This window comes from Antedon mediterranea, chromosome 11, assembly GCF_964355755.1.
Source record: "Antedon mediterranea chromosome 11, ecAntMedi1.1, whole genome shotgun sequence".
In the NCBI taxonomy this organism is placed as follows: Eukaryota; Metazoa; Echinodermata; class Crinoidea; order Comatulida; family Antedonidae; genus Antedon; species Antedon mediterranea.
In genome coordinates, this window is record NC_092680.1 from 14,032,041 (window position 1) to 14,056,926 (window position 24,886).

The following is a 24,886-nucleotide window of genomic DNA, read 5'->3' on the forward strand; positions in this document are numbered from 1 at the left end:
GTGATTGTACGAAATCATCAACATCAACTTTTTATTTCTCTTCTTTCTTTCTGTATGATTTTTGTGGAACGCTTTTCTCGAAAACTTGCAAACATAACATTTTGTAACTTTCTCAACATATCGTCGTGCACATGAAGATGTGCAGCGAAGCTTTTCATGATGTTTACAATTGCGCAACGTGACTTACGCGCGATTTAACGATTTTGTCGTATTTAACATAGCTCGACAACCAAATAACATTTCAACTTGAAACTTTGCAAAAGTTTAATTTATATCCTGCGCTAACTTTCTGTTGAAAAAAAATTGCGTGTTTTACACAAAGTTACGCACGCACGCGCATATAAAATTTCAAAATGCGCAAAATTAATTTATAATCAACTTTCTACGCGTTTCATGTCGTTTTAAGCATGTCAACAATTCCCATGCGTGCGCACATTTTTACGTGTGCGGTGCGCACGTAGCATCGAAAACGTATTTTATTCGCGTAATTTATGTTTTTCCAGCCTTTTCTAGTAATTTTACCAAATTTTATACAATTTCGACTTAAAGATACGTCATACGAGCACGTCGAATTGGACAATTTGCGCGCGTTTTTTATGAAAAGGTTAAAAAATTCGTTTAAAATATGCCTTTTTTTAAACAGTCGTAATTTCTAAACTAGACGGTCAAATTTTTGTGGATGACATATTCTAGAAGTAGATGAGTTGTAGATATCGGATCAGGTATTAATATGGCTAACCGGACATAGTGACGTCATCGTATGGCCACGCGAATATAAAATTTAGGATTTTTGTATCTTTCGTCATAGCTCATCACATTGAATAGAGCGCATCTCCACTTATCCGATGTCCATTTTCACCCCGATTTTGATATTGTCTAGGTCAATCAACTATCTTTCGCATGAGTTAAAAATATTTTAATTTTTTTGACGTCATCATGCCTAAAAATTTAAATCACGTGTGGCATTAATTTCATCTTTACAGTAAATTTTAATCTGTTATAGCTCGAAAGAATAAAATGTGATAATCACGATTAAAACTTTTTCTGGAAGCTATTGGATTGTAGATACGAAATTATGTAAAAATGTTGCCAATCGGATGTTGTGACGTCATTATATGGCCAGTTAAATAAAAAAGATCGTATTTTCATCTTTTGCGTCATAATTCATTACATTTAAAAGAGCGCGCATCAATATTTCACGTATTCAAATTTCTTCTACACGCTAATACGTTGTTGCTGAGATAATTTCCTTTCGGAATTGCTATCTTCGCGTTTCATTTTAAAACCGTCAACATGTTAAAAATTGCAATAAATAGCGGGTCCCGTAATTTCACCTATTCTACACTGTATGTGATATGGATACAGATTATACTGTGTATACTATATATGAATTTAAATAATAAAATTCAGCAATAACAAACATATCATATTTTTCAGTTCAGGTCATAATGCCAACGTGAACACTTCCTTTTGTCCTCAACCTAACCCTTTAGTGTTAATGTTGCACCACTTGCGCGGCGGATAACCAAACTCGTCAAAGTGACGAGTTACATGTCTAGTTTCTATCTTATTCTTCTTTCTTTCCCAGAATTTTGTGTCACGTGTATCTCAAATTCTTATCAACATTACATCGTATAATTTTGTCAGAAGATTGACCTTTAACTGTAGAAGTGCAGGACATTTCGTTTTTTTACTTTAGAGTCGCGCAGCGTAAGTTACGCGCAATTTTATGAATTTCAATGATTGATCATAGATTAAAAACCAAAAGTCATTTTATATTGACGCTTGGTGAAAATTTAAGTCATATCAAGAGCAAACTTTCTATGGATTAAAAATGGCATGTTTCACAAAAAGTTACGCGCGCACGCACGTTTAAAATTTCGGAATGCGCAAAATCAATTTCTAATCAACTTTCTACGCATTTCATGTCATTTTAAGCATGTCAAAAATTCCCACGTGAGCGCATATTTTTACGCGCGCGGTGCGCACGTAGCGCTAAAAACCTTTTTTTTTGCGTGATTTATGTTTTTCCAGTCTTTTCTAGTAATTTGACCAACTGTCTAACAATTTCGATTTAAAATCACGTCATACGAGCACGTCGAATTGGATAATTTGTGGGCGTTTTTGATGAAAAAGTTAAAAAATTCGCCAAAATTAAGCCTTTTTTTAAACAGTCATAGATTCTAAACTACACGGTGAACTTTTTTTTAATTACATATTCTGGAGGTTGATGAGTTGTAGATATCGGATCATGGATCAATATGGCTAATTGGACATTGTGACGTCATCATATGGCCACTCGAATATAAAATATAGGATTTTTGTCTTTTTCGTCATAGCTCATAACATTTAATTGAGCGCATCTGCACTTATCCTTATTCCATTTCCCTCCGTTTTTTATAATGTCTTGGTCAATCAATTATCTTTCGCATGATTTAACATTTTTTAAATTGTGATGACGTCATCATGATTAAAAGCGTGCATAACGTGGGTCACTTATTTTCATCATTACAGTAAATTTCAATCTGTTATAGCTCGTTAGAATAAAAAGTGATAATCATGATTAATACGTTTTCTGGAAGCTATTTGATTGTAGATACGAATTCATGTGAATATTTTGCCAATCAGATGTTGTGACGTCATCATATGGCTAGTTGAGTTCAAAAAGTGGTATTTTCATCTCTTGCGTAAAAGTTCATTGCGTTTAAACGAGAGCGCATCTCAATTTTACGTGCCCAAAATTCTTCAAATTTGCAATAATGTAATTATTTAGATAATTATCTTCTAAAATTGTTATCTTTATATGTCAATTTGATGACGTCATTGTGTTAATAATTGGATTTAAAAGATGGGTCTCGTAATTTCGTCTATGCTACACTGTATATAACATATACAGTTTATTCTGTAAAATACTGTAATATGATATATGCTACATAATAGGTACAATTCAGCACTGTAAACATATTTATTTCATGTCATAGGATGGCATAATAATTGTCGAGGTTCATATGGTTAAGTATGTGCATGGTTGCGTTTGCGCGGATAACCCGAACTAGTCAAAGTGACGAGTTCAAATCTAGTTCTATCTTATTCTTCTTTCTTTCCCAGAATTTTGTGTCACGTGTATCTCAAATTCTTATCAACATTACATCGTATAATTTTGTCAGAAGATTGACCTTTAACTGTAGAAGTGCAGGACATTTCGTTTTTTTACTTTAGAGTCGCGCAGCGTAAGTTACGCGCAATTTTATGAATTTCAATGATTGATCATAGATTAAAAACCAAAAGTCATTTTATATTGACGCTTGGTGAAAATTTAAGTCATATCAAGAGCAAACTTTCTATGGATTAAAAATGGCATGTTTCACACAAAGTTACGCGCGCACGCACGTTTAAAATTTCGGAATGCGCAAAATCAATTTCTAATCAACTTTCTACGCATTTCATGTCATTTTAAGCATGTCAAAAATTCCCACGTGAGCGCATATTTTTTACGCGCGCGGTGCGCACGTAGCGCTAACAACCTTTTTTTTCGCGTGATTTATGTTTTTCCAGTCTTTTCTAGTAATTTGACCAACTGTCTAACAATTTCGATTTAAAATCACGTCATACGAGCACGTCGAATTGGACAATTTGTGGGCGTTTTTGATGAAAAAGTTAAAAAATTCGCCAAAATTAAGCCTTTTTTTAAACAGTCATAGATTCTAAACTACACGGTGAACTTTTTTTTAATTACATATTCTAGCGGTTGATGAGTTGTAGATATCGGATCATGGATCAATATGGCTAACTGGACATTGTGACGTCATCATATGGCCACTCGAATATAAAATATAGGATTTTTGTCTTTTTCGTCATAGCTCATCACATTTAATTGAGCGCATCTGCACTTATCCTTATTCCATTTCCCTCCGTTTTTTATATTGTCTTGGTCAATCAATTATCTTTCGCATGATTTAACATTTTTAAAATTGTGATGACGTCATCATGATTAAAAGCGTGCATAACGTGGGTCACTTATTTTCATCATTACAGTAAATTTCAATCTGTTATAGCTCGTTAGAATAAAAAGTGATAATCATGATTAATACGTTTTCTGGAAGCTATTTGATTGTAGATACGAATTCATGTGAATATTTTGCCAATCAGATGTTGTGACGTCATCATATGGCTAGTTGAGTTCAAAAAGTGGTGTTTTCATCTCTAGCGTAAAAGTTCATTGCGTTTAAACGAGAGCGCATCTCAATTTTACGTGCCCAAAATTCTTCAAATTTGCAATAATGTAATTATTTAGATAATTATCTTCTAAAATTGTTATCTTTATATGTCAATTTGATGACGTCATTGTGTTAATAATTGGATTTAAAAGATGGGTCTCGTAATTTCGTCTATGCTACACTGTATATAACATATACAGTTTATTCTGTAAAATACTGTAATATGATATATGCTACATAATAGGTACAATTCAGCACTGTAAACATATTTATTTCATGTCATAGGATGGCATAATAACTGTCGAGGTTCATATGGTTAAGTATGTGCATGGTTGCGTTTGCGCGGATAACCCGAACTAGTCAAAGTGACGAGTTCAAATCTAGTTGTAATAATATATTTTGTTATATCTACAACGGCGTCCTTTATTTAGGTTTTTTCTTACCTAGACTCGGCCGCACCCAGCCTCAACAAGTTCTTTCTAACTTGTTATTCATGAGTTTCGCACCCACAACAACAACGAGTGCATGACCGTGTGTGTAACACGTACGTGTGTGGGCTAGCCTCGCTCGATCATTTCAAGAGGGCGCACGTTTTCACGAACAGTATCTATGTATCCGAGAAGTGTGCACGCTAGGTCCATGCTATAATCACCTGGAGAATATACTAGTCGTATACCGTACACCATGTGGCCGCCAAGAAGGGCTTTGCGCTGGGGGTACGGCGGTCGGCGATCGTGCGTATAACTATAAATAAATACTATTCCAATCGTACGTAAACGTTTACAAATGAAATTTTATCGGAGCGCCCAAATCAGCTCCATAATCTTTTCATCATATTTAGTATAACATCATGCTAAAATGCCTTGAAAACTAGGCAGAAGCAGGTTGCCGTTACGTTAGTATACTGTAGCTAGGCCTAGCCTACTCAGGCCTAGCAAACGATGTACAATCTGTGTGGTGAGGCCTTTATGTTCGGTGTATAAGACGCACCCTTAATTTAGAGGTCAAATTTGCGTGTCAAAAGTGCGACTTATACACCGAAATATACGGTATATATATATCAATCTAGATTGACAATCAAATGGAACTCATTGTAAATACCAGAAATAATGTTTTGATTATTTGACAGTGAATTATCATAATACTCTCTTCACCCAGACGTGTCCTCTAGAACTATAACTGCTGCTTGCTTTAGCTTCTAAATGAGTAGTCCTCTTGGGACGTACCTGGCTAAAGCAGCAGCGTGAAAAAACACAACAAACACTTTTAACTTATTTCAGACATATAAAACAACATATTAAGTTGTAAACTATACAAACAAAAACATTAATCTAAAAAAAGTTTATTTTATTTAAACCTAGAAAGTAAATGAAAAATGTACCGTACCATGTAAAGGAAGGATTGTTACATGTAATTTATTGTATGTCTAACTCTGTTTTATGCTGTACATAAAAAGATACAGCATTAAAAAATGATTAATTTTATTGCCATTGATATCTTATAAAAAAAAAACATCTTCTGTATCTTGGAAAAGAAATGTCATAATTTATGTGAATGATATGGTTGGAAAATCAGCCTCTTGATCGTCTAGCTAGGTAGTTGTGAATGATATGGTTGGAAGATCAGCCTCTTGATCGTCTAGCTAGGTAGTTGGTTTATAATAAGTTTAAAAGAACCAGGCACATAATAATGACACTACTTTGACATTGGTGCTAATCTCATATAAAGTTAGTTTAAAAATGATTTTAGCATTTTAAAAGTCACAATCAAAATGTATATTTGAATCAAATATATGGACATATATGGCAACAAATTTGGTAATAAAAAATGCAATGATAGTGTTTAGTTTTTTTTTTTAAATTGTTATTACCTTAGTGTATTTTATTTGAATTTTAGAGATTTTGAAAATACAAACCTGTTACGGCCATTCTTCACATCTGCTTCTTTAAGAAAGAATTGCGTTGACAAATCTTTCCAATTCGCTGATTTAGTATCATGAGCAGTCAGACTCTATAAATAAGAAGAGACAAAAAGAGCGAAAGGTCAAATACATTATTCAATATCCTATCATGCATATTCTTCAGCATATGAATCCTATACTATGTACTTGAGCACAATATTCTAAATGAATATTATATGTATGTACTATGGATATTCTAATGTTCTGAGGCCAAAATAAGGAACTGCATTACCTGCATACACAAATTGAATGTATTCATTCAATTTTTAACTAGAGTGACTTAATCAGTGAAAAAACAATTGTTTGCAATGAAATAATGATTTCATTTACAAAAAGAAAAAATAAACAGTTAAATTTAACTAAAAACCATTGCTTTAAATTACAATTTTTTCAAGTAATAATTTTTTTTTTAACCAATTTTTGGTCATTATTGTATATATATGTTTTTATATCAGACATGAATGTTTAATTTTTATGAGAGTAAAAATAGATTGGAAGTGTGAAACTGTTTGTTGTTACCCAGGTAATTTGTAATACCCTGGACAAGCTGAGTGGCTGTACAAGCAGTTTTACACGTACTATGCACACTCTTACTCAAGAATAATGTCATAACCTGTTAATTTAAGTTCAGTAAGTAGGTTGTTAGTTTGTCTGCTAAAAAAAAAATAGTATGAGACAGTATTTAACACAATACCGTTTGTGAGAAATATTACTACTAACTAGCGGACTACAAACTAATGCATTAAATATTAAATTAAATTTTAATTCTTGACTATATCTATTGCATTAGTAGCCACGTTCACATAAGATTTTATCGTGTTTTCGTATTCATGATATTGAATATCACGATAGCAGGAAGAGCGTTCACATAGAATTTAACATCGTGATATAAGTATGCTAATGAGGTGCACTGATGCGTTAAAGGTCAAACACACATGTTTTGAGCACATGTGGGAAGTTCCCACATGTGCTCAAAACATGGGGATTGTTGATTTTTTTTGTAGTGTGCGCCTCTATGTAGTAGCAATTGCCAGCAGGCCTCATCAGGCATCCTTAAGTCAAAATTGACTATGGAGATAACAGAGAATTTCATCCGTTATCCAGTGAGTCTGTGTGAGTTCCAGTAGCTGATCTAGATTTTCTTTTCAGGTACCTCTCTTCATTTTCTATACGATATCTTTCTTCGCTGTGTACAAGTCCTGCCTTAATACAGTCGTTCCATGATTTTCGGTCATCAGCCTTTTTTTCCCAGGTGTTAACATTGATGTCAATTGCCTTTAAGTCTCTTTAACATGCATCTTTAAAACGCAAAAGTAGACGTCCTTTGGATCTTTTACAATTTGCTAGCTCACAGTACAACATAACCTTTGGAGTTCTTGTATCATCCATTCTTCTGACATGACCAAGCCATCGTAGTCTTCGCTGTTGAATTAATGTAAACATCAAGGAATGCCACATCTATTAAGGATACTGTTGTTTGTTACCCTGTCCTGCCATCTGATATTTAAGACAGTCCGTAGACAGCGGAGGTGAAATACATTTAGTTTCTTTTCTTGTCTAGCATTGGTTGTCCACGATTCAGCTCCATACCAGAGGACACTAATGACACATGCCATATACACTTTGATCTTCACAGCCACTCTAATATTTTTGTTTTCCCAAACACGTACAGACAACTGACTGGGAGTACTAGAAGCTTTTCAGATTTGAATGTTTAGTTCACAATCAAGAGAGTTGTTATAAGTTATAACTGAACCAAGGTAACAAAATTGTTGACAGTAAAATTGTTTTGACCAGTTGTTTTAAACGTTAAAATTTACGTTTTCTTTACACTTATGGTGAGACCAAAGTGTTCACAAGCACATGAACATTTATCAAGTAGAAGTTTTAGACAATTAGGAGAATGGCTGCAGAAACAGGCATCATCTGCATAAAGAAAATCACGAAGAAGAACCTTAAATATTTTTGTCTTAGCTTTAAATATGGCCGGGTTGTACAACTTGCCAGTAGATCTACAATGCAATAAAACCATAAGATTAGGTTCAAAAGCTCTTTGGAGGACAACTGCAAAGTAAATCCCAAAAAGAAGAGGGGCAAGAACATCTCCTTGTTTTGTCCCATTCTCGACATCAATAATATTTAATAGAGTAGGATTTCGAATAGACATTCTCTATTAATAAGGTCAAAAGCTGTAGTGAGATCGATAAATGCCAGGTAGAGTTGCTGTTTTTGCTCAACACATTTTTCCTGCAGCTGTCTAATATAGAAAATCATATCAATGGTAGATCTTCCAGAGCGAAAACAACACTGAGACTCTGGATATACCCTTTCCGCTAAAGGCAGCAGACATTGTGGAACTACTTTTCCAAATACTTTTCCACAGATATTGAGCAGAGAAATGCCGCGATAATTATCACAGCAACCACGATCACCTTTATTCTTGTACAGAGTGACAATGGATGCATTCTCGAAATCCTGTGGAACTTCACCAAGAGACCAACAGAGACTACTAAGCTCATGCAGATGATGTATTAGAGTCAGGCCACCACCTGCTTTAACAATTTCAGTTGGTATACCATCATCACCAGGAGCCTTGCCTGAAGACAGTTGCTTTACTGCTGATCATACTTCATCCATAGTTGGGTAGGCATCAAGTTCCAACTTAGTTGGTAAATTTCGAACATTCCTCCTGGGATACATGCATCTTAGTTTGGTAAACTTCTGAGTAATGTTCTACTCATCGGTCCATCTGTTTCTTCTGATCGATTATCACATTACCATTTTGGTCTTCAATTTGTGCGGTTTTCTTTTGCACTGGCCCAATGGCTTTTCGGATTCCTTCATACATTCCCTTCAGCCCTGTATCAGCATCTTGTTGTATATGAGCACTAAGTTCCTCTCATTACTCGTTAGTGCACTGGCGCACAGCTCGTCGAACATCAGCCCTAGCTAAACGTAATGAAGCAAGATTATGACAGGCAGTAACTTTTCAGACTTTTTTTCCAAACCAGTCTTGGTTGTTTTTTATTTTCTTGCCAAACACAAAATTCTTATATATATTTTTTTAGATATTAGATATTTTTTATATTACTTAGATATTAATTTTTTTTTAAAGAAATAGTAAATTACACACATCTAAAAATAATACTATATGGTCCTATTGCGATAACTTTTTTCGTCTTTAAATGGTTAAAAATGTGAAAAATAAGTTGATTCTAATAATTATAGCGGCCCGCTATAAATCCCAAAATGCATTGCGCGCGGATTGATATTTCTGTTTTTCTTCTGTAATTCACCCACTTTTCGATCGATCGTGAGGCCAAAACAAATGGAAGACTCCTAACTTTTCAGCGAAAATACCGGGTTTTCAAATTCAAATTATCGTGATGTTCTATATGAACCTGCAGGAAGTTGTTAACGTGATTTTGTTTATCATATTGATTCTGGGTAACATGCTCTCGGAGAGCATGTTAATTATGATGATCTTATAAAGTTATGATATCCGTTATATGCAGAGACGAAATTCAACCAATCAGCGCTTGCCTGCATCATCGGCCACCCACCATTGTTGTTTTGATTTTTTGACTGCCAGCTTCAACAAGTTGTTTTTGCTTTGATAGTTAAATTGCTTAGGTTTAACCCACTATATTGTTTTGGTCATGATACATCAAGTTAGTTAGACGATTAAAGAATAAAATACCTGATCGAAATCTGGAGAATGAACCAGAAATTAATGTGAAACAGCCAGGACTATTTCACAAGCCTACCTACAAAGGCATGCACGACCTTACGAAAAGGCGGACATTTCTGCTATTTTGTATACTAATTGATTTTTAACCATGAAAAAGATAATTAAATATCGTTGTGGTACATGTGTAGATGATTTCATATTCTTTAATATATAGACTTGACTGGGAACTGATTTTTTAAACAAAGCTAATTCCCAAATAGACTCGTAAATAAATGTTGGAATTATTAATTTGTTTACAAAGTAAAACATGTACAGTACGATACAACAAACGGTGTACTTAATAATATAAGAATATGCATCTAGCCTACTTACTGACTATCCTAGACCTACAGTATAGGATGCATATTGTTATGAATTTCAGTAAGTACATTAAAAAGTAATGTAATAAAATATTCGATGTTGTAAAGTTGTGGTTTTATTTCAGACCCATGTATCAGGTTACATGACGGGGACACTAAAAAATACCTCACTGGTATTGTAAATAAATTTGTCCACATTTAATCTGTTTTCTTGCAAATTTTAGAGTGTGTAGCTAGCGGCGGCATGTTTGTGAAAATAAATCATATACTTAAATTACATTTAATTTATCATCTTTTTTAAAACATAAAATTCTGGAAAATTACAGATTTAATAAATATAATCTATCTTCCATTTTGAACGGTCTTGGTTACTGCTAAAATTGTAAAAATGAAACTTGCACCACAGAACGGTAAACGTGGTGAAATACAGAAAGGCCGCCATTGACGGGCCAGGTTTTTAAGTTTTCAAATTAATTCACGCTCACTATGTAGGCCTACTTTTTTACCTATTATAGTACTACTAGGTATATTCCTTATGGTCACAAGCATGTATTGATAATAAATAAACCAAATTTGGTACTCATAAATTTCAGGTCATATTTCATCGTATGGAAATACATTTACGTGCATAGCGAATACAATTTTAAAATTGTCAAAATTTATTTTCCATGAGAGTATGTTTCAGGAAATTTTATGTCTTTAAAAAATTGCTATGAATGTGCCATCATCAATTGCATATTAAACTAAATTTGAACTCGTTACTTTGACGAGAAAGAAAATATTAAAATCTAGGGTGATATGGGCTAAGCATAAGCGCAATGCACTCTATTGAATGGGATGAACTAGTACTATAAGCAAAAATTTGACAAACATAAAAACATCTGGTAGATATAAATTTTACATGAATTTATATGTACAACTCATTGGCTTACATAATAATTTTTAAAAACTCCTGAGGAGTTATAACCGATTAAAAATAGGTATATTTTTGCACAAATTTGCATTTAATTACCCATTTTTTAGCACACGATTATTAAAGTTTAACGTGCACGTGCATCGTTAATTTGCAACCAAAGTTCATCAAAATTCCGGACAATAACAAGGGGTTATTAAATTCTAAAAATTTAATTTTGACAATCAAACAAACTATGACATTTTCTTGGAATGAAATAACAAACTCAACATTAACCTTCTTCTTTAAAATGTTCATAAACTTAAGTTAAAAATATCGACAGTGCATCATTTTTTTTAAATTTTAAATTATCATTCTTTGCGGTATGTTAATAATCTATCTGCACTAAAGTGGTTACTGCATAGTAAATACATGGAGGAATCTTTCTTTCAAATTTTGGCCAGCTGTGCTCGTGTCCATAGCATTCAAGGTACAGACATCGAGTCTCACCTTGGAAAACGAAACAAAATAAGATTATTTTTTATATTCGTATTGTTTGTTCAATTTTATTTCTTAATCTTAGTGTATAGATTATACACATGAATAATGAAATTTAGATAAAAAGTAACTTATGTCTTATGTTATTATGTAACAAGGGTGGTTTATGCCATTAAAACATGAAGGGATCTTTGATCAGATTGTGAGGCTATTGTATTTGCGTTAGCAAGATCCTATCTTTCATTTATTATAAATAATTAAAGATTCTGACAAAATCAACAATCAATATATCTTTTAAAAATCAATTACCTTTATATATTTCAATGCATATAACCTATAATTCGTCATAGTGACAAATTAAATCTTTTTTGTCTTTAATTTATTAAGGAGGTTAAATGACCTAAGAAATCTTTGTTTAACCTCCTAATTGTCAGTTATTGTTAATTTCTTTCTTCTTTTTTTGGCAATAAAAGTTGATATACATTACTGATTGGGTATTATATCAGAAATGTAGGGTGTGAGTGCATTGTGCAATATATAGTATACAAACAAAGGATAGAGGCCATAGGCTGGATGCCAAAATAGAATCCGAACCAAGATCTTTAATCAGGAAGAGGCTTCTTATGTGCTAGGTTAAAAGGTATGTCGATCAGCGGTCTAAAAACAAATATCATAATGTGTGGAAGAAATTTATAGCAACCCCTGCTCAACACAATCACATTCATAAGGTTTGTGTTTGAACCATGGACTTGGATCTAAGTTATAGATCCAAGTTTGAACAACAAACTTGATGGAATTAATATAGGAACAAGTTAACAGGAAACAATTGACAATGACAATTGATGGTCAAGAGGAAAATATACTTAGGTTATACTATATAGGGAGGGTAAACATGGATGTGACATTGTCTTCAGAAGTACTTATTTTATAGAAAAGAGTTATAGTGTTTCACGTACTGACCTACTCAACCAAAATATACTCAGATTATAGGGAGATTGAATATAGAAGTGATACGATTAAAAGTGCATCTAATGTAACGTTTTCTATTTGTACATTGCCGATAACACAGAAGCACAGTTGGCCGATAGGAAACAACTATTTTGACCACATGGTCAACCATGCCAATATTGTAGGTAATATTAATTGACACACACTGTCCACAGTACCAATAGAACACTTTAAATCACATGCATTGTTGACTGTGCCAATAGCCTTTATCCATACTGCTGCAAATAATAATCACATGCATTGTTGACTGTGCCAATAGCCTTATCCATACTGCTGCAAATAATAATAAATTACATTTTTAAAAACCAAACCGTATGATAACAAACTTACCTTTACACCAGCCAGAACAATGTTTTTGGCTGTGAATAAAGTAAAAATAGAATGTTGTTACTTAACACTGTAGATTACAAATATTGATCATTAGATAATTCAGAATAAATTATTGATTTAGTATTGATAGCATAATTTAAACTTGAAATAAAAAATAATCAAATAGAAAAATAATTTTTCTATGTTCATCTCTCAAAATAATTAATACAACCTAACCTATTTAACACCTCCATGACCTCCTAGTCATTCAAAAACATGCATGATAAAATAACCTCGCCTATTTCAACACCAAGACCTCCTAGGCCACTCAAAAACATGCAAGAAAAATATAACCTCACCTATTTCAACACCAAGACCTCCTAGGCCACTCAAAAAAACATGTGAATGTGCCATCTTTTTCATTGCTTGATCACCAAGCATGTAACGTTGACGACTGGCAAAAAAAGACAAATTACTTATTAGTATTACAAATTTATGTTTTAATTTTAAAAATAAATAACTAAATAAAAATTACATTTAAAAGAAAATTACTGTTATTTTAGAATTTGTTTTGGCGGAATATTATGAACATGATATTGTCCTATGGGGATGTTTGTGCATCATTATAGCTAATAATACAACTTTCCAAGATCAAAATGATTTGATGAAATTTAATTTAATGTACTAGAGGGTGCAAGTTGAAATACAAATGTGTACTAAAAAATTCTGACGTAATTTGTACTTTATACTAAGTACATTTGAGAATACTTGCGAAAAAATTCGCAAGTAGTTCTCGGGTGGGACTCGAACCCACGACCTCCAGCAGATCACTAGCCTGGCGTTCATACCTCTAGACCACCGAGCTTGCGCTGATGGCTAGTGGTTAGATTCGAGTCCAAGTAAGCAGCGGGTACTGCACAACAGGATTGTAATTGTAGTTTTTGCGTCAACTCCCTAACGCAAAAACTACAATTACAATACTAAAAAATTGTTTTAATGAATTGCAAATATCTTTAAGTTTATCGAAAAACTATAGACGGTGGTAAATATTATAGGCAAATATGACTAAATAATTGTTTTCCCTCATACCCAGTGTATACACAGTTCAACGTCATTTGTTTATACATGGTAATACCAAGTACATGCAGTTAATATTAAACTTAAATTGTCTAAAAACCAGAAAAAGTAACATACACACCTGTAAAGAGAGTCATCAATTTCATCAGCTGACGATGCCATCTTGTTTTTATCTGTGGTTACCTAAGCACATTTGTAAAATAATAAAATAAAATCAATCCACAAGGAATGCAGCTCGAGAATCGTGTCCACCTTTATTATCCATCATCTATTATTATTCTCACATCTAAAATGAACATAGGCCTACTGTGTAGGTAGGCCCGGTAGATTGATTTATCGGCATATATATTATTTACTGTACTTAAAAAATAATACTCCTTTTTCACGAAACGGAAGACATCTTCGATCGATGACAAACAATGCCGTGCAACAAAGCGTAACCAACAGAAATAACATAGCGTTTTCAGCCTATTTTCGGATGACAAGTTACTTAAAAATTCATAACTCCTTAACGGACAGTCGTATGTTTTCTGTTGGTTACGCTTTGTAGCACGGCATTGTTTGTCATCGATCGCAGATGTCTTCCGTTTCGTGAAAATCCGTATACAGTACCGATCAAGGTTTAAAAAAATGTCAACAGTATTATTAGAATTTCTAAAAACATAATGAGCGTTTTCATAGACTAGGCCTAGCCTGGCTGGTTAGCTAGCCCAGACCTAGCTAGGGTCTGGGCTATGCTCCTAGTAGGGCCTATGCCTACCTAGGCTTGCCTAGCCTATCCTAGGCCTCTAAAATAGGCCTACTAGCCTAGGCCTAGTTAGGGCCTACCTATCTAAGAGGCCTAGGCCTAGCTAGGCCTGGCCTAGCCTAGGCAGGGCTAGGCCTGTAATGTAATACGAAAAATGTCAATAATTAATTATAAATAGGCCTATGTCGGGTATTTAAATGAAAGAAGCAATTACCTTACTACTAGGTAAATGACAATTTATTAGCCTATATCTCAGGCAAGCAATTTTTACTCTCGCACAAGCAGAAAGTTATCGAGCGAGAAAGATCGAAGTTCAGAGAAAAAAAGGGAATTTCCTCTTTACTGATTAATCACATTGCCGAAGACTAATACTACAACTATTCTGATTGGCTCTTTGTTGAAACAACTCCTTTTTCTCAAATATTCTATCTAATCAAATGAACTCTCTGTACCATTAAATTGAGTTTAATTTTTTTTTAAATCATCAACTAATGTAATATATAAATGTTAAATTATTATTAGGTAATAATTAAAATTAAATATATTTATACAAAAATATTTTGAAATATAAATAATTACTTCGAAAATTTATTTATTTAAATAAAGAACTATTGATAAATAGTGATTAGAAAATACACGGAACGACAACGAGCAGACGACGGACTGTCTTAGCCCCGCCCATATTTTTAATTCATTGAAGGCGTGAGATTTCTACTGTAAAAATCAGTCGTGTTTATGGTGTGTATGTAGAAACATGGCTTGCTCACCTGACGCAAACATTGGATCTGTTTCTGGAGGATTTCCAGATTTAAAATACTCTGCTCTTATTGTAATCGGTGAACCTCTTTCAGAGGAATACATCGCTTTATCTTTAGAAGAAATCTCTAAAGGTAAGTTTTGTTGGTAGATACTTTTATGATTTTGCTAGCATATGAATGGATCTCATGATCAAGATATTAATTACTATTATTAATCTGAGTAGAGCAAGTAGAAAGATCCCTTCATTGTCCACAATATTTCAGTTCTTGTCATATTTGGAATATTTGTAATCTCGTTAAAAATTAAACTAAAGATCAGTATCATTTTGTGTAGTTGAAACCCTCTGCCCAGATATTAGAACTAAAACAGGAATTATGTAATTGTAAAACAGGAGAAAAACTGATACTCATTTTCCGTATAATATGTCTACGCCCATTTGAACTTCCTTTACTGTATGCACCTTAAAATGATGGCCTAAAGAAAATTATCTTAATATACTGCCTACTACAATGGATTTTTAATATTTATAAAGTTTTTGTTCAATTATTATGCAGAGGTCTACTTACAGTACATGTACCATATTTTAAAACATTTTTTCATTTATTTTTTCTAATTTTTTTTTAAATATTTAATAAAATAATGTCTAAAAAAAAATACTTTTACACACATTTTTTTTCTTATAATTTCGTCATTTACTTTTTAGGTATTGAAAGAAATTAAATTTTAGTTTCAGTCAAAAAATTTTCTGAATAAATTATACTGAAACCACGCCCAACCACATTAACATCTGTTAGTATTTGGCCACAAAAACCCATGGATGGGCTTCACTGAAAACAGTCATGTTAGGTAGTATTTGAAACAACTATCGTGTTCATAAAATTAATGATTGCTATTAAACAATTCATAATAATCATATTATTACTGAATAATAATAAATAATTTATTAATAACAATATTTATTATTTTACATAATTATTATACAAACTATATTTAAGAACCCATATTATATATTCAAGACTTTTTTTCAAATTAATTATGATGAACAGATGTTCATTTAAGTATGCAAATTTTATAAATTAATGAAATTTGCATCCCTATCTTTGGGTATAAATTAAAGGTAATACTATTTAGTGTTGTACATGATAAAAGTCAATAAATACAGTCAGTAGTGAGTGAGCCTTTTGTTTACAGATCTTGATGCTCACAATTGTGCATGACAAATTGGCCGTTACAAACATGGCTTAATTACACCAACTTGATTATTCACCACAAAAGGAGCTAACTTGATTGCGTGTTGGTGTCTACTACCGGATACTGAGACACAATACAAAGCAAAATGATCAGGTGTGACCTTAAACACAAATAACAAAAGATTTAAACATCTAACTGTTCAAAATGATGGTTTGACATTGATTGATATAATTGCTATTATTGACATGAATATAAGCCCATGGAGATATATAACCCAATATAGAAATATATTCTAGCAATCTATCCCATGCATTAATAGCACACTCCTTAGTGCGTGTGTGTTTGTTAGCAGGATTACATAAAAAGTTATTGACAGATTGTGATTGACCACAGATGGATATGTGGTCAAGGACCACTCCATTTAATTTTGGTGGCAATCCTGACTAGGGTCCCAATTCTGGACCACTTTTTATTATTATTTTCAGACCTGAAAAAAAATAAAAACAATCTTCAAAAGCCGGCGACCTGCTGTATTACTGAGCAGTAACGTTAGGTTCATATTAAAAAATGAAAAAATGTTATTAATGATCAAAAATAATAATAAAATAAGGGCGGATTTAGGCGGGGCTAAACAGGCTTGCCCCCACTAAAATTTATCCGCCATGTCTTTTTAAAATAAAATAATGACTATTTTTATTTTTCTGCAACCCGACGGACCATTTATATACTGTATATTTATATTATGCACCATTTACATACGATTTTATCAACAATTTTACAGGAAAAGGGGGTACAAATCAACATTAAAAATCTTTAAAATCTTTAAAATTTTTCAATGTTACGATCGGTAAAACGGATTAACCAATCAAATAGTTCATAAATTACGTCATCATTGTTTGTAAAAAAATACGTACGCGCTGACAATTCAGGGACGATGTTTTTTTGTTCTTTTAAAGTCTGATATTTCAAAATAACAAGTGTAAGTAAAACTAAATTTTAATATAAGAACAATTTAATTTAATGTTTGTCTTTTGGTGTAAAGACTAGATTAAGATATCAGCAAAAACCTGTCGTAGGCCGGCTGGGTTGAAGCATCAAAACCCGTAACTTTTTCAATTTTCACACGGGCCCGGCTGCGTGCGTGTGACCGGCCTTGGCTTTGCAAAACTTCACGTCCATGTGTCCAAGCAACGTCGAAAGAACCAAGAAACCATTAACGAACGCGTAATTGGCGACGGGGAAAAAAAAAAAGGCTTTATGCTAAAAAAAAAAAAACCAGTTCCGTATATTAAATATGGTCTATAAAACCCACTATATTCAGTTAATTAAATGACAAGAATCAACTGGCCAAAACGCCTCAGATGCCATTTGCGGGCATCTAGAAAAAAAATCTAGACGATTATATATCAAAAAATAATAAGGATGATGAAAAAAACAAATGTCCTCATCAGGATTTGAACCAGTGACGTCAACTGTGTAAGAATGAATATATTATGCCAAACTCACAATCACAAAAGAAAACGAAAATAAAAGGTTGTAGTGTAGCCTAATGATATTGACCATCCTATGTACAGTAGGAGAATTATACTAATAGGTGGAGGTACTGTATGTACAGTACTCTTCAAGTGCCTTTCTAGTTATTACTGTATTTGGTCATAGGGGTCTGTCAAACATGACATTGTGTACAAGTAGGCTTACAACTGCTAGTCTGTATGGTAATAATCAATCCAAACTGAATATAACAGCATGTTTTATAAACAAAATGTGTTTTTCAATCACAAATATTGCATAAAGAAAGCACAAGGACAATTAAGTGATCCATGACATAGTTTTTGTTGACTTCTTGTTGATAATTTGTTTGATGAGGTCTATAAAGAGCTGACTCAAGGATTTAAAATATGATTATCATCATAACAAGGATATACTTACAATGAATATTAATTACAGAACATTAGATCCAGATGATAATTAGCATTATGAAATAATGAAGAATAATAATTCTTTTTTTAATTTGATGAATTACAATTTTTTCACAAATGTGTTGATGTTTTTAATTTAATTTATTTTTTGTTTTTCCGCCTTTTTTTTTTTTCAATTTGAAAAGAACATACAGCATTCTCTTTGTTTTAATGACATGGTCTGATTACATCAGTTTAAACATCAATATTTTTACAGAATAGATGGATATTATATAAAATATCATGCTCAAAAACTAAGGGTATGTTCAGACTCACGGCGTTAAAGTGGCGTTATGTAAGCGGCCTACATATTTTTGTGTATGAACTAGTCCGCGGATTAGCGTTAGGGGGCTGTTACGCTGCGCTAGTGGCGTTCATAACCCTAGCAGGAGAGGGTAGATTTAATAATGCTAATCCAGTGATGCATCAGTGATTTTAGCCTTAACCAATTAAAAGAAACGACCGGTTAGAAGGCCAACAGTATACCTGTACAGCGAGATAGACCGGTTAGAAGGCCAACAGTATACCTGTACAGCGAGATAGACCGGTTAGAAGGCCAACAGTATACCTGTACAGCGAGATAGACCGGTTAGAAGGCCAACAGTATACCTGTACAGCGAGATAGACCGGTTAGAAGGCCAACAGTATACCTGTACAGCGAGATAGACCGGTTAGAAGGCCAACAGTATACCTGTACAGCGAGATAGACCGGTTAGAAGGCCAACAGTATACCTGTACAGCGAGATAGACCGGTTAGAAGGCCAACAGTATACCTGTACAGCGAGATAGACCGGTTAGAAGGCCAACAGTATACCTGTACAGCGAGATAGACCGGTTAGAAGGCCAACAGTATACCTGTACAGCGAGATAGACCGGTTAGAAGGCCAACAGTATACCTGTACAGCGAGATAGACCGGTTAGAAGGCCAACAGTATACCTGTACAGCGAGATAGACCGGTTAGAAGGCCAACAGTATACTTGTACAGCGAGATAGACCGGTTAGAAGGCCAACAGTATACCTGTACAGCGAGATAGACCGGTTAGAAGGCCAACAGTATACCTGTACAGCGAGATAGACCGGTTAGAAGGCCAACAGTATACTTGTACAGCGAGATAGACCGGTTAGAAGGCCAACAGTATACTTGTACAGCGAGATAGCTAAACATCAAACTATCATGTTTTCAATTTTAAAGAACAGTAGGCTTACAGTTGAATCAGAGCGTTTCACGCAAAGCATTGGAATGTTGATCGTTTTGTCTGAACACCTTGACTTTTAACGCCATTGACTACCGTACACCTTGCATTAGAAAACAAACCTAACGCAGTGAGTCTGAAAATACCCTAAGTCTGAGAAAGAAACATGAATCTGGTTGAACCCTGAACCAGGTCAGGATTGAATCCTGAACCAGGTCAGAATTGAACCCTGGACCCGGTCAGGATTGAACTGGGAGCTTGGGATTGGAAGGCAAGCATGTTAACCACTCTTTTTATTTAATAACTATACTGTCAAATATACAGTGTTTGAAAACTACAATATACTTTATTCTAATGATTAAATACAGATTGTTGAGTGAGACTGTACTGTAGTTCACTTTCTGTACTGTATTTAATATTCTTAATGAAAAAAATTGTTGCTTTTTAACATAAGCGATGAATCATTCTGACTGCTCAAACAAAATATGTTCGAGACTATTCGATTGCATGGCAAAGTTGAAATTCTCTGTTAATTGTCTCCTACATTAATTCAGCTACATTAAATATGTCTGACATACAATAATTACTATTTAAAACCATTAATTTCATAGAGATGTAAACGATGATAAACAACTACAAATTTGAAAAAATAAAATGTTTCCAGTAGAATTAATTTTAAGATCAAAATGACACAAACCAATATTTAAATGGTGGGGTATGTATGGGCGTTGCTGCCCATCTTGGGGGCACAGTTCACAGATGATACCACTGGCTTGCAGGGGAATCCTAAAAATTGTAATCCTTTTCAAATTATGTTCTCCCCTCGAAGAGGAAAAGGCCTACAGTATGTCGGTTTATCCAGTTAAGCTAGGCACAAAATAGACTTATCTGTTCGAAATAGACTTACCTGTTCGAAACAGACTTACCTGAATCCTCATAATCATAATTTATTCAGAGTGGTTAAAAATATGCACAAACCGATCCTACCATAATCAATACAAACTTATTGAATACATTACATGGGTGTGCCTTAAACAGATTTACATAATATGAAGCAATCTTACAGTACGTAGTCAGCTGTAGTTGAGGGTGATTGAAAATATTTTTTTCTGTGTTGTTATATAGTACTATAATTTACTTTCAGGTGTGCTTTCAGAAACTAACTATCATTCATTGTTTCACATGTATAAAAATACAGTATAACATTATTATTATAATATTATTATAAATGCTATGATATGTTGAGTCTTTTTATCGGCCATCACTTGCATGCTATTGGTGGAATCCCTGCTGCTCGTTGAAAGATCATTTAACAATTGAAGGATTTGCCTCCTATATTCCCTCTTACAGTACCTTCCACTGCCCACGTTGTTTTCTTGAATATAAGATTACAGTTTAGCCCCAATTTTTAAACATAATTAAACATTATTGGCAATTTTTAGTAAATTCTTGAAGTCCAATTGCTTCAAGTGTAAAGTCAATTATTGTAAATTGTTTGTGACAAACATAATTATGTCAGCAAATGAGCATTAATCAATATTTGGTTGATTATAGACTCTTCTTCTGTTTCACACTGGGTCGCTGCACTTCAGTTGTAATACATTTTCTTTTAAATTTCTATTTAAATAGCTACTATTGCAAAATGTTGTAATTAAGAAAATCCAATGAGTCATTATGTAATCAATCCAGTGTTAAGACTAAACTCACCTGAGGTTGACTATGTAATTAAAGCTGTGTTCATTGAATTTAAGATTACATCAAACACCAACAGTTGACAAGGGAGTTCTGTAGACAATAAAGGAAGATTAAAGCCCCATTCCCTACGTTTTTTAGATCTAATTTAAGATCACAAACTATATTTAATGTAAAAATAATACTATATGGTCCTATTGCGATAACTTTTTTCGTCTTTAAACGGTTAAAAATGTGAAAAATAAATCGATTTTAATAATTATAGCGGCCCGCTATAAATCCCAAAATGCATTGCGCGCGGATTGATATTGTTGTTTTTCACCTGTAATTCGCCCACTTTTCGATCGATCGTGAAGCCAAAACAAATGGAAGACTCCTAACTTTTCAGCGAAAATACTGGGTTTTCCCCAATTTGTATCAACGGAGTCTGGCAAAAATAGAAAGACAATTAATGCAGCAACTATACAACGTCAGACTAGGTATATAGCTAGCGTACGATGTTCGTACGTTACCGATGTTTACCAGCTAGGCCTACAAAACTAAGCCTAGCTAGGCTAGGCCTGAGACCGTCCACGAGAGGTCGATCGCCGCGAGCTACTTAGGTAGTGCATTGTTTCTCACTTTTTATCATAATTTACCATAAAACGTACATTTAAGACAAGGAATGACATGGTTTAATGTTTTTAAAGTGATATATATATATGTATTATTTTCCAAAAAACGTCCAAAATTGCAGGGAAGGGGTCTTTAATATACAGTATATACAGTACTATAGTGGAGAATTGCTTTGTTCATGAAATACCATTTTTTTTACAATTTGTTTTTTATGAATGTATATTTTTAAAGCATGGTATATTTATAATTGTAAGGGTCTGCTTCAAGAAAAATATTACAAGTACTGTATGAGTAGGTATTATATTTAGTTTCTTTATGCCTGTAATATGTTATAGTATAAATTATTATTTTATAGTATATTATGTGAGTGAGTGTGGCCGAGCGGTTAAGACAGTGGAACCGAAATCCATAGCCATAACATTGGCAAGAGTTCGAGGCTCACTTGCTCCATGGTTCTGGTGGTAGAACAAGTCTTCTCGGATAAGGACTATAATAGGATACTGTAGGTAAAATATATAGGTCCAGTATATATCTGGCTCATGTGCACTTTAAAGAACCTAGTACATCTTTCGAGACGATTAGGGGGTTACCCCGGTGTACTAGTTCATTCATACACACACAGGCAAAAAAACTTTTCGTTCATCTAAAAGTTGGAATGAACTTCCGAATGAATTAAAAATAAACTTTAAAAATATGTCGATAACTTCATTCCAAAATACAATTAATAAGCAACATTTTAACTAAGTTTTTGTATGTATATTTTTATAATTTTGATTATTCTTTGTCTTTACTTTTATGTTTGTTATGATATTTCCAATTACTGTACCACTTTAAAAGTGCCTGCAGAATAAATAAATAAATAAATATTCATACCAGACATTTTTACTGTAAGTGAATCAAGTCACTCTCTCAGTGGCAATAAATTTACCCCAATTTCTTGGCAGCAGAAACAGGACAAATTTTCAGTAACCGGTTAAATTGCAGGCTTAAAATAACGGTTAAAAACACACAATAAATTTGGTGTTAAAACGCCATTTAACCACTTATTGCTATGCAAGCTGCTACGCATAATAACAGTTATTTGATTGACAACTGCTGATCTGAGTCAATTACACTGTAGTAACGTTGGAATTGACAGCCAGAACCCATTGCATTTTAAGTAATCATCTTAACTATTTTTGTCGATGACCACCCATTGATTCCAATGTTATGATCCTTGTTGTTGAAACAAATTACTAAAACCAGTTTCTTAATAAAAGCCGTTTTTGGGGACTTTTTCAGCAGAAGTTGGCTAAATGACAGGCATGCAAGTCTTCTGTTTAAAACAGAGACATGATATTGATACTGTTGGTTTAGATATTCAAAACAGGAATAAGCGATTCATATTTATTGGCTTTTGTTCAAGTTCTACAATCATAATAGCACTGTAACGATTTGTCAAAAGTTCAGGTACAGTACCTTTGCCAGGGCAATGCTTGACCCTGATCCTACTTTTCCAATGTAACTCAGGATATATATAACAAATTTTATTAAAGGATTATCATAACTAAATTTGACAAATTACAATGCATTTTTTATTATACAGAATCACACACCACAGTAAGCCTACAGGGTAAATACACAACAACACTGTTAACATATTTCCACCTCTACTTTGTGCCACCCTTTGCATTATGCACTAGCAATCGACTGGAAAAACATTTTAAATTAAAAATAAAGATCAAACAAACAATTATAACTGCAAAATTAGAAGGCATAGGCCTATATTCCATCAAACCATCAGTCTTTTTCTTCCAATGCTATTCAAATAAATTATTAATTAATTAAATTTTTGAAAATTTATTAAATACTTAGGTCTGCTATTAAAGAAGTGATACATTCGGCAGTCCACTCCGGAGTCGAGATGTGTCCTCTTTGATTTCCCCTATGAGTACCGATGATCTCACCGTTTCTCTAGAAAGTAGTAGCAGAATTAAATACATTACTAATAATATTTTTTTGGATAATTGCAATGGTAGATATAAAGAATTAAATACAGTATACGGCAAAAGAGACCTTAAGAAGAAACAAACTTTCTCGCCGACGTGCCCTTATTAATATAACATCTTTATTCTGTTGTATGTGGTACGGTAGTAGGCCTAGATGTTTATTTTACAAATTAAATATAGTTTTACGTAAGAGTTCAATTCTCTGGTTTGTGGTACCCTAGGAAAAATCGATTTTTATTTTTTCAGCAGATAAAGCTTAAACAAGTTGGAACTGGTATTCGAGAAAGGAATTAAATGGTATTTGAGGAAATCACAATTGAGTTATGAGATTTGGCATAATAAATTGAAGCTTTTGATCATTAGAGGTTTTTGACAAACACAACTGAGATCATAGCAGGCTCTCTTTGAAATGGAATTCTGTATTCATACTCGAGTGCTAACGCATTTAAAAATAAAATTTCCTTTTTAAGATAAAACATTTTAAATATATCAGCACATTATTAACTATTTCTTTCATCTCATAACTCAATTAGCCACATATTTGCCAATTTAGTGACACAGTTTATTGTATTGAAAGAAATATAGGACTATATAAGTGCTCTACAAAAGTATCTAGACTACACTATATGCAAATGTATGATACTGTACATAATGAGAAAGTGTGCTACATTAGGGAGGATTCGCAACCTTACGAATACATTAACGAAAACGGATACGTCACACATTTGTG

General features: G+C 33.4%; 2 protein-coding genes across 2 annotated transcripts in view; one reads left to right on the forward strand and one right to left on the reverse strand.

The window, feature by feature from the left end:
* The window catches only part of LOC140062154 (ubiquitin-like modifier-activating enzyme 6), a 62,015-nt gene extending 46,928 nt beyond the window's left edge, over nt 1-15,087 (reverse strand). Inside the window, exons 1-5 of the mRNA XM_072108222.1 lie at nt 14,974-15,087; nt 14,133-14,194; nt 13,294-13,388; nt 12,956-12,984; nt 6,133-6,227 (exon numbers count right to left, since the gene is read on the reverse strand). Coding sequence (XP_071964323.1) covers nt 6,133-6,227; nt 12,956-12,984; nt 13,294-13,388; nt 14,133-14,173 — 260 coding nt within the window. The 5' untranslated portion in view covers nt 14,174-14,194; nt 14,974-15,087. The remainder of the gene's footprint in view (nt 1-6,132; nt 6,228-12,955; nt 12,985-13,293; nt 13,389-14,132; nt 14,195-14,973) is intronic.
* Nucleotides 15,088-15,464: 377 nt separating this feature from the next.
* LOC140062224 (uncharacterized) overlaps nt 15,465-24,886 on the forward strand; it is a 51,330-nt gene continuing 41,908 nt past the window's right edge. Inside the window, exon 1 of the mRNA XM_072108329.1 lies at nt 15,465-15,649. Coding sequence (XP_071964430.1) covers nt 15,514-15,649 — 136 coding nt within the window. The 5' untranslated portion in view covers nt 15,465-15,513. The remainder of the gene's footprint in view (nt 15,650-24,886) is intronic.